This window comes from Oryx dammah, unplaced genomic scaffold (genome assembly GCF_014754425.2).
Source record: "Oryx dammah isolate SB20612 unplaced genomic scaffold, SCBI_Odam_1.1 HiC_scaffold_12, whole genome shotgun sequence".
In the NCBI taxonomy this organism is placed as follows: domain Eukaryota; kingdom Metazoa; phylum Chordata; class Mammalia; order Artiodactyla; family Bovidae; genus Oryx; species Oryx dammah.
The window spans coordinates 7,594,980-7,611,106 of NW_024070196.1; the positions used below are offsets into that span (position 1 = coordinate 7,594,980).

At 53.0% G+C, this 16,127-nt stretch overlaps 1 protein-coding gene across 5 annotated transcripts in view; it reads right to left on the reverse strand.

Annotated features, from left to right (window-relative positions):
• Positions 1-3,440: 3,440 nt before the first annotated feature.
• DCLK2 (doublecortin like kinase 2) overlaps positions 3,441-16,127 on the reverse strand; it is a 189,035-nt gene continuing 176,348 nt past the window's right edge. For 2 of the 5 annotated variants that reach the window (XR_005723037.1, XR_005723036.1), the window contains 5 exons: positions 10,504-10,600; positions 9,698-9,778; positions 8,445-8,561; positions 5,844-5,925; positions 3,547-3,626 (listed from right to left, as the gene is read on the reverse strand). Coding sequence is in view for 3 of the 5 variants with exons in the window: in XM_040251471.1 (XP_040107405.1) it covers positions 3,441-3,626; positions 8,445-8,561; positions 9,698-9,778; positions 10,504-10,600 (481 nt within the window). In the remaining 2 variants the exon portion in view is untranslated. Of the gene's footprint in view, positions 3,627-4,255; positions 5,926-8,444; positions 8,562-9,697; positions 9,779-10,503; positions 10,601-16,127 lie in introns of those variants that run through there. The other 3 variants (XM_040251471.1, XM_040251470.1, XM_040251473.1) reach the window with 2 other exon arrangements.

The following is a 16,127-nucleotide window of genomic DNA, read 5'->3' on the forward strand; positions in this document are numbered from 1 at the left end:
CACAGCTCCTGGGGCTCAGCACGGCGTCCCTGCCGACCCGGAGGGAGGGAGGCTCCCGAGGGAGGGGGGTGTCTGTCTACCCAACAGCCAATTCATCTCAGTGCACAGCAGAAACTGAACAACGTTGTAAAGGAACTATACTCCAATAAAAAAATTTTAGAACAGTGAATAAGCAGTCTTCACCGTTATTCACATCGTATGCAAAATTAAGCAGGGAAACCCAGTGCCCCGGCCCTTCTTTAGAGCCGCACTGTCCAGCGTGGCAGGGGGAGGGGCATGAGGCTGTTACATGTTTGAAATGTGCGTCCAGCCTGGGATGTGCTGTCCATGTCAGTACACTCCAGGCTTCAACGACTTAGTACAAAGAAATAAGGGAAAACATCCCGATGATTTCCTGTTGATTACATGTTGAAATAATACTTTGGGTATGTTTAGATATATTTGGCTAAATAAACTATGCTATAAAATTTATTTCACCTGTTCCTTTTTTTTTAATGTGGTATCAGATAAATGATGTGGTTTACACTATATTTCCACTGGATGGCCAACTGCTCTGGAGGTCCTCATCCAAGACAGCATCACTGCCCAGCGCCCTCTCTCCCAGTGTGGTTTATCTGTTTGGGTCTGTCCTTGCCGTCTCCTGATTCTCATTTCACAGTCTCATTCATGCAGGTATTCTGGGGGGAGTGATGCCAAATGCTTCCAATCCGTATATTCCATATACTTTTATCTCATGGCAACCTTTCTGAGCAAAGGGAAAGTGCTCATCGCTTGGGCCTGTCTCTTTGCAACCCCATGGACTGTAGCCTGCCAGCCTTCTCTGTCCATAGAATTCGCCAAGCAAGAAGACTGGAGCAAGCTGCCATTCCCTTCTCCAGGGGATTTTCCTGACTCAGGAGAGGCAGACTCAGGCTTACCCGTGGCTGAGCCCAGCAGGCGCCCCCCAGTGACGTCAGCAGGTCACCGCTTCCCTTGCTTTACCTTCTGTAGCCAAGATCCCCCTGATGGAATAAGGGACGGACTATAACCCAAGCCCGTGCCTCTCCCACTGTGCAGGAGGAACCCAACAGTTGGGCACCTGGATTGTTTGGATCCTGAGACCAGCGCCAGATCTCAATAAATGTCTGCTGAATGTGTGGGCCAAGGAACAAGCTGCCCGTGCTGGCGGAGCCCTTCCTTGGCCGCTAGCGCCCAGGCCCTCACCTAGCACATCTCAGCTCTGTCTCCTGCCACGTGTCACCCAACTTCCAGGCTTGTTCCTTTACCACCACTCACCGCTCTGGGTGTTTGTGGGATGAAGGTATTTACTGAAGAGCTGCTCAGTCACTGCGAGGCCATGCCACCACCCTGCAGTCAGGCAACTCCTGTCCCCAGGCCATCGAGTGGGGCACAGAGCATGGGAGCGTGTGCTGGACAGAGGGGCTCGTCCTCTCACCTGTGACTGGCACTGCCCTGGCCACTTTCTTTAAATCTTTGGCAAACGTCTTTGAACCCCGCAGTTCCAGCAATGGGGTCGAGTTTTGGGCACTAACAGCCTCACTCCATCATTCCTCCATTTTCATTTTTCTCCTGTTACATTAGCTCTTCACGTCCATTCCATGCTCACCCAGTCATGTGTGACTCTCTGCCACCCCATGGACTGTGGCCCGTCAGGCTCTTCTGTCCATGGGATTTTTCAGGCAAGAATACCGGAGTGGATTGCCATTTCCAACTCCAGGCGATCTTCCCAAGGATCAAACCTGTGTCTCCCACATCGATAGACAGAGTCTTTACCACCTGGGAAGTCCCTCTTCACTTTCATTAACATTTTTCTATTAGAAGCTGTAAAAAAAAAAATCTCGCTCTTTAACTAGTGAGGAAAGCGACAGAATGTTCTGGACCTGCCCATCACCACCCTCCTCTTGAATGAAGCCTGCATCCCCTGACGCCCATCTGCATTCTGTCACCCGCCTCTGGTTTGGCTCAGCCCAGGGAGAAATCATCACACAGCAATGGGGATGAAGTGATCCAAAGCCGAAGAGATGACTTCAAGCCATGGAGCTGTATGGACTTGAGAAGCTGGGGACAGAGCAGTTCCAGGCTAAGCCCAAGCAAGTAGCTGTCATCAGAGAACAGAAATCAAGGGCCAAAATACAATGAAAAAAGCAGAGACAAGAGACGGCACAGTCTCTGAAAGAGACAGACACAGAGAAACAAGAATGGCGGCCCAACTCCCCGTTTCCTGGAAAGCCTGACCTTTGGATCCCGGGTTCTATCAGAGTCCTGTGCTGTACACCAATAATCCCAGTCGGCTTTGGAGCCTTGGCTGTGTGCTTTTGCACCTGTGATCAGATATACCTGCATCCACTGCACCTCCGTGTGTTCTTCCTGAGCACCTCACCTCTCCTCCCAGCCATGTCCCCAACACAAAAGCAAACACCGGTACCTTCCAGAACCCGGCCCTGGCGGGTGTCGCTTTGACCACACACTCTGCAATGCAAACAGCCACACAGGAACCTCTGCCCACCCTGAATAGTACTTCTCAAGAAGGAAGAGTTTATTGGATACACTTGTAGGGGGCAAAAGTCTAACAGTGAGCAGGAACTACAGGCTCACCCCTTTAGAAGATGAGCAGGGAAAACAAATACACTGATTATGTACAATCATTAAAAACAGCAGGGTGGTGGAAAAAAAGGAAAAACTGCCAGCAGCCTTCCAGAAGGTTAGTAACAGAGGACGTCTGCAGGCACCTTCCTGCCCAGTCCCGACCGACCGTGCCCGCGCGTCCTGGGATTGTCCCCCGCCGCCGATGAGAAGCGGATGGAGCAGGGAGACTGGGGGGCTCCGAGGGGCTCACGTCGGTCCTGCTGTGCCCGCAGTCGGACCTGGAGAAAGAAGCCCCGCCGGCGATGCACATGCACCCGCCTCTCCTCGAAAATCCCCAAGGACAACGTCCCGGGCATCTCCCGATACAGACGTGGGAGGAGCTGAGGAAACGCACGTCGTGGAGGAAGCAGCGGCCTTTCTGGGGGTCTATGCCCAAGTCCAGACCCGGGGTCCTCTGATGTGAGCCCCGCGCCCCGCACCTGCGAGAGCCCGAAATGGGCTGAGCGCTGGGACCAGGGGGTCCACCGGGGGCCCAGGACTTCCGCTGGAAGCCGGCCCCCGAGCCCCGGCAGCAGAGGAAGGGTGCCCACGAAGGGTCAGATACAGTTCTGAGCTGTTTTAAAGAGGAAAAAAAGAAGCCCTCCGAGTTTACTTAGAGACCTTGGTTCATCCGAAGCGTGTCTATAAAAATGCGCTGGATGCCGGATCGAAGTTGCACAGTCTCCTGGCGATGCCGTCCAACGTCCACTGAACTGAAAAGGCGGAACGTTTAAAGCCGCCGCTCCGAGGACCGTCCCCGAAGCCGCCGCCTACGGGCCCCTCCAGGCCCGGGGGGCGCCCGGCCGGGCAGCGGGTCAGTCGCGGTGGCGGCGCCACGTCCCTGCCCGCTCGCTGGCCGGGGCGGGGGCGGGAGGGCCGGGGTGCGGGGGCGGCTCCGGGGGCGCGGCGGGCGCTGGGGCGGCGGGCTCCAGGCCTGGCCGGCCGCCGTCGGCGCCAAGCTTGCTGCCGAAGATCTGGCCCTCCTTATCTAGAGCCGTGTTCTGGGGAGAGAGCGGGAGACGAACACACGTGAGCCCGCCGCCCGCGCCGGGCACCGCGAGCGAGCGGGCGCGCCAAGCATGCAGGGCGGGACGGGAGAGGAGAAGTAACGCCCGCGGCCCGGCGGCGCCCCCGGTCGGCCCAGCAGTCCCGCCATCCCTCACCGCGGCCTCTGCTCCTACGGCCCGGCCGGAGCCTTTGGGATCTGAGCCCAGAGGCGTCCTGGACGAGAAGCAAACTGCACGGGAATGCAAGGCCCCTGACTGCTAACTCCTCTAAAGAAGGTTCCTCATCGGGAGATTGGAAAGGTTAAGTCATGTCATCCATAATACCTAACCCTCACCCCGCCCCGAAGCCACCGCCGCACTGGCGGCCGGCGTCTGTGGAAAGCTCGGGAATGCAGGGTGTAACATTGCCCATCTTTCCGGCCTCCAGCATCTCCTCCCCGGCCTTCTCTTCCTGTGGGGTGTCTCCACAACCCCCAAGGGTTGGTTTAAAAAAAAAAATCTGCCTCTAATGCAGGAGACCAGGGTTCAATCCCTGGGTAGGGACGATCCCCAGGAGAAGGGCACTGCAACCCACTCCAGTGTTATTGCCTGGAGAATTCCATGGACGGAGGAGCCTAGTGGGCGACAGTCCATGGGATCATGAAGAGTAGGAAATGACTGAGCGACTAACACTCTGACTTTCCCCTGCCCCAGGGGCACAGATGTCCCCTTGCTCTCTGACCGTAGCCTGGAGCTGGGAACTGGCCTGCCTGCCTCCTCCTCTGACGGGTATGAGGGCTGCTGCTCGGCCAGGGAAGCCAGGCCAGGCACCCTCTCATCGGGTTTTCCAAACACGGGGCTCTGTCGGGTCTCAGCACCTTTAGCTGAAAGGCATGTAGACCAGAAGTCCTTTTCTTGTCATCTAACCACCTTGACGGGGAAAGGAACCATAGATTCTTCCAGGACTCCAGGAGGGGAAAAAAGTGCCTGGAGAAAATATGAACAATCGGGGCTGCCTGCAGGGCCCTTGGGGCAGACTGGAAGACAGGTGTTCTCCACAGGCCCTTCCTGAACACTCAGTGACTGCCAAGGGCACTTTCCGCTTCCTAGAGAAGAGGTAACTGGGGAAAAGCCAAATCAGAAACTCAGCCCTGCACCTTAACAAGCTTCGGAGCGCCGAGTGTGAGCAGAGGCCAGGCCACCCCCTCAGGGAAATCATGGAACGTGCAGAGAGGCTTCTTCTGCCGTTTTCCACCCAAAAGCCTCCCCTGGGCCGAAGACACCAACATCCCCACAGTTATTTCTCCTCTTCTCTTCCCGACGAGAACATGAACGTGTGCAGCGGGAGGAAGCAGAGCGGTGCAGTTAGTACATACCGTCGCCTTGGGCCTAGCCAGAGGGAAGCAATGCAGGCGGCGGGAGAGGCGCGAGGAGGGGGGAGAGAAGCGGGGACAGAAACTGGACTTACTTTCAACAGAAGCAACACAGTCGAAATAGTTTTGTCTAACTTAAATTAAGCCCCGATCCTTCCCAGCGTCCCCCTGAAAGGAGCACAGTCCCCCGAGTGAGGAAGCACTCCTTTTGAATCCATCCTTTCTCGAGTCAGCTACCAGGCTACAAAATGCAGCCACGAGGGGTTTCTTATCACTAATTCCCTTTTCCACCACGAGATGGCCTCTTCTGGGCGAGGCCCTGAGCCCACTCTGCAGGTGCAGGGCCTTTCCTTAAGCCTCTCAGGACAAGTCAGAGGGAATGCAAGTGCAATCCGAAACCACAGGCCCAACTTAAACCAAAACCCTATCCTCTTGCATTCTCCCATCCCAAAGCCTAGCCGACTGCACACTCTCTTACTGAGGACAGTGCCTCCTTGCAGATGTACTTGCAGAAAGAACCAAAGCCTTCACAAAGGCTCCGACCTTAACGCTGTCATCCACTAACAGATGCACATTTGCACCTCAGTGAAAGATAACCTTTAGCAGGAGAATGACTGGGGTCCTCCTCCCATGCCCTCACCAGCTTTTGGTCTGGGAAGCAAGGTGATGTGGCAAGCTGAAGAATTCTAAGTAAAGTTTTCATGGGTGTGTTTGGCCAAAATGGGTGTCAGTAGGTACAGGAAGCCTGCACCCATGAGAAGCTGAGAGCTGGACGCTGCTGTCAAAGTCTGAGAGAAGCATGCAGATAAGAGGGGCTGAGAATTAGAGGCCGCTCTGAGGAAGCACAGCACGTGAATACCAGAACGCTGCTCCAGGGTCCCCAGAGTCTCAGCGGGGTACACAGTGAAACTCTGAAGTGTCTCTCAAACTGTCAAGTCAAACTGTCAAACAAAAGGCAGGCAACAGCATCAACTTTACTTGCTCGCCGTTATCTACCATTCCTGTCCTACCATTTCCCCACCAGAGCCCCAGGCTCCAACTCTGCGGGTTCTAAGAGAACCAAACCCAACCAGAGGGTCCCGCCTCAGGACACTGATACACTGTTCCCACTGCTGTTTGTATCAGCAGGAAACCACCCGAGCCTTACATGCCCCAGACAGCAGAACATGTACATACCAGGAAGAGCTGTGTGTGAATCAGGAGTCTTAAGAAAACATTTGAAACTGTCCCCAAGGGCAGGACACACACAGTAGTGCTGAAGGTGGTGGTGGTCGGGGGCGGCGGGGGGGATGACTGATGACTCGGAAGCGCTGCAAGCTGCCTGGACACAACCACACCCGGGCCAGGGCCTCTGTCGGGTGAGGATGGATGCCCTCCCCATGGAAGCCCGCGTGGGACAAGCCAGAGTCCAAGGCTGGCTTTCTGGCCATGGAGAACTGGTCCCTCCACAAGTGTTCCTGGCTCCCCCATGGGTTTTGGACCTCATGGGTCAACCAGCACCTCCCCAGAGCTAAGGAGCTTCAGAGTTATGTGGGGAATAGGGGGTGAGATGGAGCCCTGCCAACATGCCCGACAAGACAATACACATGTGAACACACAATGCTCACAATCACTGCTAGACCCACAAATAATAAAGCAGTGTTCATTCACGCAAACATCCTGTTAAAGGTCAGGAGTTTGACACAATGCTTGAACTTCATCAGCAAATGGAAAAAAGCCATTTGTAAACCCCAAGACGCAGGTTCTGAGAGGGCCTGGATTATCCTCATCCAGAACAGAGCCTATACTGGGCCAAAAGGCAAAAGGGCTGAAAGGCAAAAGGGCCGATCGTTCCAGAACCTTGGTGGGCCTCAGGCCCCGTGTCTGGGCCGTGAGTCAACAGGTGACCCAGGGGATGAGGGGGCAGCTCTCGTGAGCTCTGGGCAAATCCTATAAAGCTTCTTCCTCGAGGAGACTAGGAAGCTTAATTCACGTGTAGTTATTAAAGTGTGCTAACTCTCAAGGTTTTTTATTACATGGTGAGTGTGGCAACTTTTGATGCTTCAGATTTTTCTAGATTTCCTCTGGAGCCGCCTAACGGCATGGCTGGCGGCAGGGCTGTGACCCGAGCCCAGGCAGCGGTGAGTCACTGAGAAGGCTCTCCTGCCTTGGCTCAGGCAGGGCGGCTCTCCTCGCAGGGTCTCAGCCGCAGCTCTGTGACAGCTCCGACTGCCTCAGGCTTTTGGCAGGACACTACTGAGATACCGGAAAACCACAGCTCAAGAGGCCTTCCCTCTAGTCTGGCCCAGAGCTGCCGGGGGGCCTGCAGCCTGGCAGGGGAGGAGGAAAGGGATCCCCAGGATAGAGAGCGGGTCCCCCACCCCAGGACAGGGCAGCGGGCTTCCCCCAGGCCCCCACTTGCACCCAGGCCTCCAAGGGAAGGACTGGAGCTGCGAGAATAAGTGACTGTTTCCTCCCAGTCAGGGAGGAAACCAGCCTTTCCAGAGTGGGAGGGTCCGTCCTGAGGCCAGAGTGACGGAGCGGGGGGATGGCCCGTCACCCGCTGTCCGGCTCTGGGTCCCCACCTCCAGAGAAAGCCTGCCTCTCCCCGGGAAGGCAGCCCCTGCTGCTCCCGACCCTATGAGCAGGGGTGGGGGCGGACAGCAGGGGCCCCCATGGGGGCCAGCTTCACGGCTCACAGGAGCGAGGACAGGGTCTGGACAGCTGGTGGGAGGGCTGCTGGCCACACTTCTGACTCACTTTCATCTTTTCTGCCATCTTCTCCTGCTCCCTGGCCTACTTTCATGTTACTGCACGTACTTGAATGCCGTTTTCCGTTTGCTGTGTTTATGGATTTAGGTAAGCTGCCTCAGAAACCCTTTAGAAGGAAGATCTGACAAAATGTGGGAATCTGGGTTGCTAACTTCTCATAAAATTTTACCAAACCTGAAACCCGGTTTTTTTTTTTTCATTCTTCTGAACTTTTAAAAATCACAAAATACTGATTTTTTAAAAGTGGAATTTGCTTAACGCTAGCTGTTTCTTATCCCCCGTCCCAAAGAATCATTCACGGCTCAAATAATCCATTTGTGAAGCCCTGAGTAGTCAGGGAGTCGTTGCCTTTGGCGGCAAGTCCCGCCTGGCTGGGGAGCCCTCTCTAGGGCGGAAAGCAGAGCTGGGACAGACGCCACCGCCCAGGGCCCACGGAGCCCAGGAGAAGAGGAGGGGACCCAGGCCCAGGGCCCTGCATTCTGGCCTGGCTGGAACCTGCACACCCTCTGATCCCAGGACCCGCAGACTGGGAGCCGGCCACACGCTGCCCTTCACATGCCAGGCCATCCTTGCCATGAAGCGAGGAGCCCAGAAGGCACCAGGGACACGCGAGGGGCGCGCTGGGCCGCTGACCCGGCAAGGCTCACCGTCAGCCGAGCAGTCAGGCTGGACCTGCAGCGCCCAAGGGCGGATCACACGCTCCACTTACCATGATCACGGAGACCCCGGTGGTCGTGCTGTTCTGCTTGGGGAGCGCGTTATTAAAGTGCTGTTTGAGTTTACCTGTTACTTCAGCTTGCATATTATTCTCCTGGGAGGCGTCATCCTACAGAAAAGAATCAAAGACACGGATTTTGAGTCTCGGGTCCACGCTGTCTCTTCCTCAGCAGTCACACACCATCCATCACTCCTACTGTCTCCTCCTAATGGGCCGTCTGAGCTGTGAGATCAGGGGAACCATGCAAGTCAAGTAACTGAAAATAATGACTGCTATTGGGTGGTCCCCTATCCCCCGGAAGGACTCTCTGCCATGCACCTCCCTCCTGAGGTCTGGAGTGGGATGGGGTGGTCCCCTACCCCCTGCAAAGACCCTCTGCCATGCACCTCCCTCCTGAGGTGTGGAGTGCACTGAGGAGAGGGCAGAAGGACCTTCTGCAGGGCCCAGAGACTGTCCTCCACAGCACAAATGCCACCTAACTTAATACAGATCCTGCCCATGGAAACGTCAAAATTATCATTTTAGTCAAGAATGCAGGTAGTGTCTAGTCTTTATGACTCAATAAAAAAATGCGGCATCTCAGCCACTTGGTCCAAGAACCAAGTCACATAACAGGACCCAGAGAATCTGAATGGAGTTGTCAGAATGTGGGGGACAGAGTCTGGGTGGCTGAGGTGCACAGGGAGGCCCCGAAGTGAGCAAGAGCCCCTGCATTAATGCCACTGCCCCCAGGCTCCCAGGATGGAGGGGGACCCAGACTCCCCTGGTGTGGACTGTTTCACCCAGGCCCCGAGGCACTGCCCACGCTCAGAGGACTCCCCAAACCCCACACATCCTCCGCCCGGCTCCCGCCCGCCCCACCGGGAGCAGGAGCGCTCCCGTGACCACGTGCCAGGAAGGCAGAGATCAGGCTCATCTCTGGGCAAGCTCTGAAGACTCTCAAACCCCAGGATGACAGAAAGAGGTCCTCAGAGAGCATCCTGGCCAATCCCCGCACCTCACAGGTGAGGACGCCGTGGCCTGCAGAGACCGTGATGAGCCCGGCCACTCACAGAGGGAGCCTGGCGCCAGCTGTGTCCTGCCAGAGAGCAGGCTGCATGCTGCTTGCTCATTACGGAAAAGGACGCTCAATCTGCCACAGGACGTGGACCCAGAACTCAGCCTGTGCCACAGCCCAGGCGAGGAGGCCCGCTGTGGCCCACAGGACACAGAGACGTCAGTTCCCTGTGGACGTGGGTACTTACGGACACCCAGGGGTGACTCAGGATCTGTCCTGCTGTGCACCTTGCTTCGACATTGACCTGAAGCATCTGACTGATTAATTCCTGGGAAGAAAGAGAGGAGAGGACAGAGGGGACAAAAATGGGGTGACTAACAACAGACACAGGAACCGTGAGTTTGCAGCAAGTACCTCAGGGGACAGCCAGCACCACTGCTCAGTATTTGGACGCAGAAGCGATCTCACCGCCACCTCCCCAGGCCTCTGAGGCAGGCACGGCTGCCGCGTCAGCAGCACCAAGACGAGAGGTCTTGCCCGAGTCCACACAAACCACGGCGTCCCCTCCTATGGGCTCTGGGCACCGGTGTCACCCACAGCCCAGTGCTGCGGAGCTGCCCCTTCTGGCAACACCACAGGCCGCACGGGGCCACACCTGCAGGCCGAGGGGCCTATGACACAGCTTTCGACCAGATGAAGGGACACACGGGGAGGCCTTAGGGAAGCGTCCATAAGCCCCAAGGGGGAGGCCTCGGCACACTGGGAAGACAGCCAGGCCAGCTTTCAGAATCTGCCAAAGTATTTCAGGCACCGCGCTGCGGGGTGAGCCATACGTGCAGACAGACCCAGAGCTCAACAACAAGAGCGGCGACAGGCCCCCATGGCAGGCGAGGGCCCCTCGACAGGACAACAGCCCCCCGGGACAGGCGGGGGCCCCTCAACATGCTGCCGCCCCCCAGGACAGGCGGGGGCCCCTCGACACAACAGCCTCCCGGGAACAGGCGGGGGTGCCTCGACACGCCGCCACCCCCAGAGCCAGGCTGGGATGCGTACCTTGGCCGAGTCTGTGATGTTGTCCCAGTAGGGGGCTGGGAACTCCAGCTTCCCGGCCAAGATCTGGTCAAAGAGATCTTCCTGGAGGTTGTTCTCACTGAGTCAGTGACAGAGAAACAGAAGGGTCAGCGTCACCATTCGGCTTTGTGATAAAAAGCTCAGGGGGACGGCGGAAGGGGAGTCCAGTGTCTCTGGCGTGGGCATTTCACAGCTTGGCTATGCATCTCAACCACGCTTGGGATGACACACTCTCCCTTCTAGGTGATGAACCAAGGAACATTTCCAGGGGCCTGGGAATCAGCGAGAAAGGGGAGGAGGGTGGGTAGTGGAGAAAGGAGGATCAGGGCAGAGAGAGAGAGGAGCAGAGATGCAAGAACGCTGTATGGTGGGTACCAGGTTTCAGCGTGGGAAGACAAAGATGTTCTGGAGATGGGTGGCGGTGACACTTACCCAACGGTTTAAATGTATTTAATACCACTTAACACTTGAAATTGCACACTTACAGATGGTTCAAGGGATAGATTTTATGTCACGGGTAGTTTTCCACAAAAAACAAAGACTCAAGAAAAAATGGAATCCACAAAAAATGTAAGTCCTCATTTCAAAAAAAAAAAAAAGAAGCTTGGCATCTGCCCTCAATCCTTCATGGTATAATAATAAGTGGGGGAAGCGGCAAACCCCAGTCAGATCTCCTTGTCCTTCCCCCTTCTACTTCCCCAACAAAACAGCCAAAGATCAGCGAAGCAGCCAGCACATGGGAAAGTTATAAGGAGTTCAGAGTCTGGGTAAACATTCACAGCGGAACGCGCTCCCCTTTGAAACCTTTCGCTGAGGCTCAGTTTGAGAGAAAAAGCCCATCATCTGAGGACACCCACTAGAACTGCAGGGGTGCAGCCCCCTAGGTGGGCACCCCTCCCTGCCTGCCTGCCTCTCTCTGAGGTGCTCCTGCGCACAGGTGTCTAGAGAGTAAAAGATACTTGATTTTTGATGGACAGTGCCAGGGAGACGCGGAAATACTGCTGGGAAAAATTCAGGAAGCTGGACATCCTCTACCTCCCAGAAAAGTGCATCTCCACAGCCACATGGCCCTTCCCTTGGTGGACACATCAATGGCCAGAGTGGGAAGCAAGTCACTGGCTCTCCAGGCCACTGCAAAGCCTAGAAGAAAACTCAGGATGGGTTGCTGGAGTCAAGATCAAAATCCAGGAGCGGAAGTTCAGTCTCACTCAGCAAATAAGTTTAAGTGTTAGTCACTCAGTCGTGTCCGACTCTTTACGACCCCATTGACTGCAGCCTGCCAGGCTCCTCCATCCGTGGGATTTTCCAGGCAAGAATAGTGGAGTGAGTTGCCAGTTCCTTCTCCAGGGGATCTTCCAGACCCAGGGATTGAATCCAGGTCTCTCGCATTGCAGGAAGAGCTACCAGGGAACCCCAATACTAAGAGTGGGTAGCCTTTCCCTTCTCCAGCGGATCTTCCCAACCCAGGGATTGAACCCAGGTCTCCCGCATTGCGGGAAGACGCTTTACCATCTGAGCTACCAGGGAAGCCCAGTACTGGAGTGGGTAGCCTCTTCCTTCTCCAGCAGATCTTCCCGACTCAGGAATTGAACCGGGGTCTCCTGCACTGCAGGCGGTTCTGTACCAACTGAGCTACTAGGGAAGCCCTGATCACTTGGCAAGGATGCAACGTTTCAGCCCCACACGCTGCTCAGGGTGCTCACGTGGGACCCTGCCCAGCCTCCTGCACAGGAGCCTGGCCACACTACCAGCCCTCCAGGCTCTGCAATGGTGAGCGTGGCATCCCCAGAAACAGGTGATTCAGGGCAGTGTCCAGAGACAGCCTCTGGGGCTGTGTGATGAGGTGGCTGCCTCACTCCTGTTCTAGGAAGAAGGGCGGAGTCTGTGAGCTCTGTGAACGTTCATCACATCAAACCAAGCTGAGCGGAACCGACACTGCTGCTTCGTGACGTCAGGCAGCACTCAGAGTGGTGGCTGCAAGCCCTGCTCCCCGAGAAACTGATGTTCTTCGAGTGAGCACAGACTGTTCTTTTCCAGGTGTTTGATGTTTTTTCCTTTTCACTGTCACCTCTCTACTGATTTAATTCAGCTCATCTCTCCTTAACAATGAATAAAGAATGTGCCTAAAAACACAATGGGATTTTATAGAAACTTTCAGAAAACCAGAGGACCCCAGGAGACAATGTTAGAAGAAGATATATCAAGTCACCCATTTCCAAAACCGTTCTTTTTAGCCATTCCTCTCTATGGTGGCATGCATCTCCCTCTTGGTCTTCTTCTGGAATCTCAAATAGCTTCTGTTAATACATACCGTCTTTATTTTGTTAACAAACAGCTAAAACACTGGGTGTGTGTCTGCAGGATTTAGGTTCTTGGCAAAATAGCCTGAGTCAACAACACAACCCCAGGATTTGGGCAATTAGAGGGGCACCCTGAGGACCCATGCTGTGAACTGAGAGAGCCCTGGAGAGCCCTGGGGTTCCGGCAGTCCCCGCCAGAGCAGACCTGCGGAGAACGCACCCTTCTCAGTCATCACAGAATAAAAGTCCCTCTGATTAAGCCTCCCCTGGGTGGGTTAACACATGTATACACTACAGTCTGGCCGAGATGCTTCAGTGAGTGAAGTCACTCAGTCATGTCTGACTCTTTTCGACCCCATGGACTGTAGCCTACCAGGTTCCTCCATCCATGGGATTTCCAGGCAAGAGTACTGGAGTGGGTTGCCATTTCCTTCTCCAGGGGAGCTTCCCGACCCAGAGATTGAACCCGGGTCTCCTGCATTGCAGGCAGAAGCTTTACCATCTGAGCCACTTTTTAATTCTCAAACAGTATAGTACTGTAAGTCTGGAAGTGCCAGTAAGAAAAACTCTGAAAACAGCAAAAGACTCTGTGTACACACTCTTTCCAGTGCCGAGGTGTTAAAGGTGAAAAATGTTGTAAGCTATTTCACAAATGATGTGCAAAACATTTCACTTAAAGGGGGTAGGGGTGTGTGTTTAAGAGAAACATCAAATATCTCAGGATAGTCAGGCAAGTATTATTTGTTATCAGTGGCCCTAAGAACAGACTTCCTTAGGCAATACCTAAACCCTAGAAAAGCAACATTCTTCTCAGTAACAATGAAATACTACATGTCAGCCTAGGACTAATGCCTGAAAATCCTGAAAAAATAATGGGAAATGCTAGAGTTAAAGAAGCTCAAACTGTCAATTCCAAGGAACAATTTTAATTAAAAAGCTTTGGGTTCAATTAATCTTTTTTAGAAAACAATGAAAATATTTTGAGATATCTGTGGAAAGACTTTTATTTTAGAAACAAATTTATGCAGATTTGCTTAATCTTAAACCATAGTCATTTATCATTATTTAAAGAACTATTTCCATAGTTTGATATATATGATATATAAAATATGTAAATATTTTATATTATAGTAGGTTATAAAATCTATCCAGAATGTCTCTCTATGCTATGAAGATGCGTCCACAACTAACATGTAACATAATAAATTCTCTTTCATCACAACATGATATGAGAGAGGAAAACATTTTCAAAGGTAAGCTATCCAGAGTTATAGGACCAGCTTCTGAATATAACCTCTAAGGCAGCAGCTTTCAGAATGTACTTCTACTGCTTTTGATTAGCCAGACTGATCTGAAGATCCCAGAGAGAGACCAAGATAACAAGTAACAATAGATACGTATTGTTAATTCGAGTCTCTCTTTTGTTAAACAGTAAAAAGGAAGTCAAAGAAAAAAAACTTCTAGGCCGCACTGGCAAGTGGAAACACTAGAGGGAGTTGTGAGCACACATTCCTCTACAACTGCGCCTCCATACCTTTTTCCAACTGCTCTCAGCTTGGGTTACCCAAGGAGGGAAACTGCTGTAAATGGCCCTTGGATTTGTCGGTGGTGGTTGGTTGCTCAGGTGTGTCTGACTCTGTGATGCTATGGACTGCAGCCCGGCAGGCTCCTGTCCCTGGGATTCTCCAGGCAAGAATACTGGAGTGGGCTGCCATTTCCTTCCCCAGCGGCTAATCTGACCCAGGGGTAGAACCCGCACCTCCCGCACTGGCAGGCGAGTTCTCTACCGAGTCACCAGGGAAGCCCCAAGCCCTTGGGTCACCTGCTATCAAACCGCACTGTCCTCTGCACTTGACTAGTTCCCAAAGCAAGTCATCACTGAAACCAGCTGAAACCCCAGGGCACCATGTGACTGTAAAAATAGCCCCAAATTACTTCCCTCCTTCTATGAACACAGACTTCTCCTACATTTACCCCAGGCTTAGCTATTTGATTTCATTTGATCAATGGGACATTCATCAAGAAATGTGAAGCAAGCAGAGATCTGGACGGTACTCGGGCAGGGAACTTGCTCCCTCTTGCTGTTTTGAGGAAGCTGGCACCACCACCACGTGAAGCCCACGCTAGCTCTCTGATGCTGGAGGGCACGTGGCTAAGTCAGACCTGTGGTCCCAGCTGACACCGAGCCGCTACCAGGCATGACCTCAGGCTCCCGCTAAGCCAGCCCAGGGCAAGAGAATGGCTCAGTCCATCCCCAGAATGATTCATACCCCTACTTTTAGAACAAATCTATCCTTCAGTAAAAACTAACAGATAGGTCATATCCTACAGTCTGAATAACCCACCTTGGCAATGACCTCAGTGGAAAACCAAGATGTTGATGGATGGCCAGACGGAAAGAGCCTTCCACCTAAAGAAACCCAAGCCACGCCATGAGGATGAGGTCACACTCCAATGTCGTATCTCTCATTAAACCTTTTATGATTTCCAGTGCTCAGCTGAGCCTGCCCTCAACTTGGCATGACCTCATGCTCAGTTATTCTGCTTGATCAATATTCTCATGCTGTGTTTTCAAACCAATAAGCCTCTCAAAAGTAGAGACTGACATCTGTGTTATTCGTGTATTTAATGTAAGCAAAACAAAAACAAAACCAACTATTCATCTCAACTAAAAACTGATCATTAGGGGCTTCCCTAGTGGTCCAGTGGCCAAGACTCCATGCCCCTCACACAGGGGGCCCAGGTTTAATCTCTGGTCAGGGAACCAGATCCCACATGCCACAACCAAGACCCAGTGTTAAACAATATATTTTAAAAATAGATCATTTTTTAAAAAGATAAATGTCGTATCTTTGTACTTTTCTGTATGTTGGAAAGCTTTCATAATAAACTTCTATAATAAAAAGCTTTTATAATAAAGCTTCATATAGTAAAAAGCTTTTATAATAAAGCTTCTATAATAAAAAGCTTTTATAATAAAATGTGGGAGGAGACAGGGAAGAAATAAATCTATTTTTTCACTTACTGACTGACTACACACTATAAACACTATGGCCTTACAGAATAAGTTTTGTTTCCCACTCGATTCCCAGAACTTAGATCGATGCCTGGTACACTGTAGCTACTCTACAAACAGTTGTAAAATGACCATAAGCGAAGATGAAAAGGAAAACAGCATTCAAGAAAAGTCAGAGGAAAACCATCAGACGTTCATCATCAGATTAACATCTGCTTCAAAGTGTTCGTGTGCTTCGAGGGGAGACGGCACTGGTAAAGAGAGACACTACGGTGAAGCCCCCATGGCCC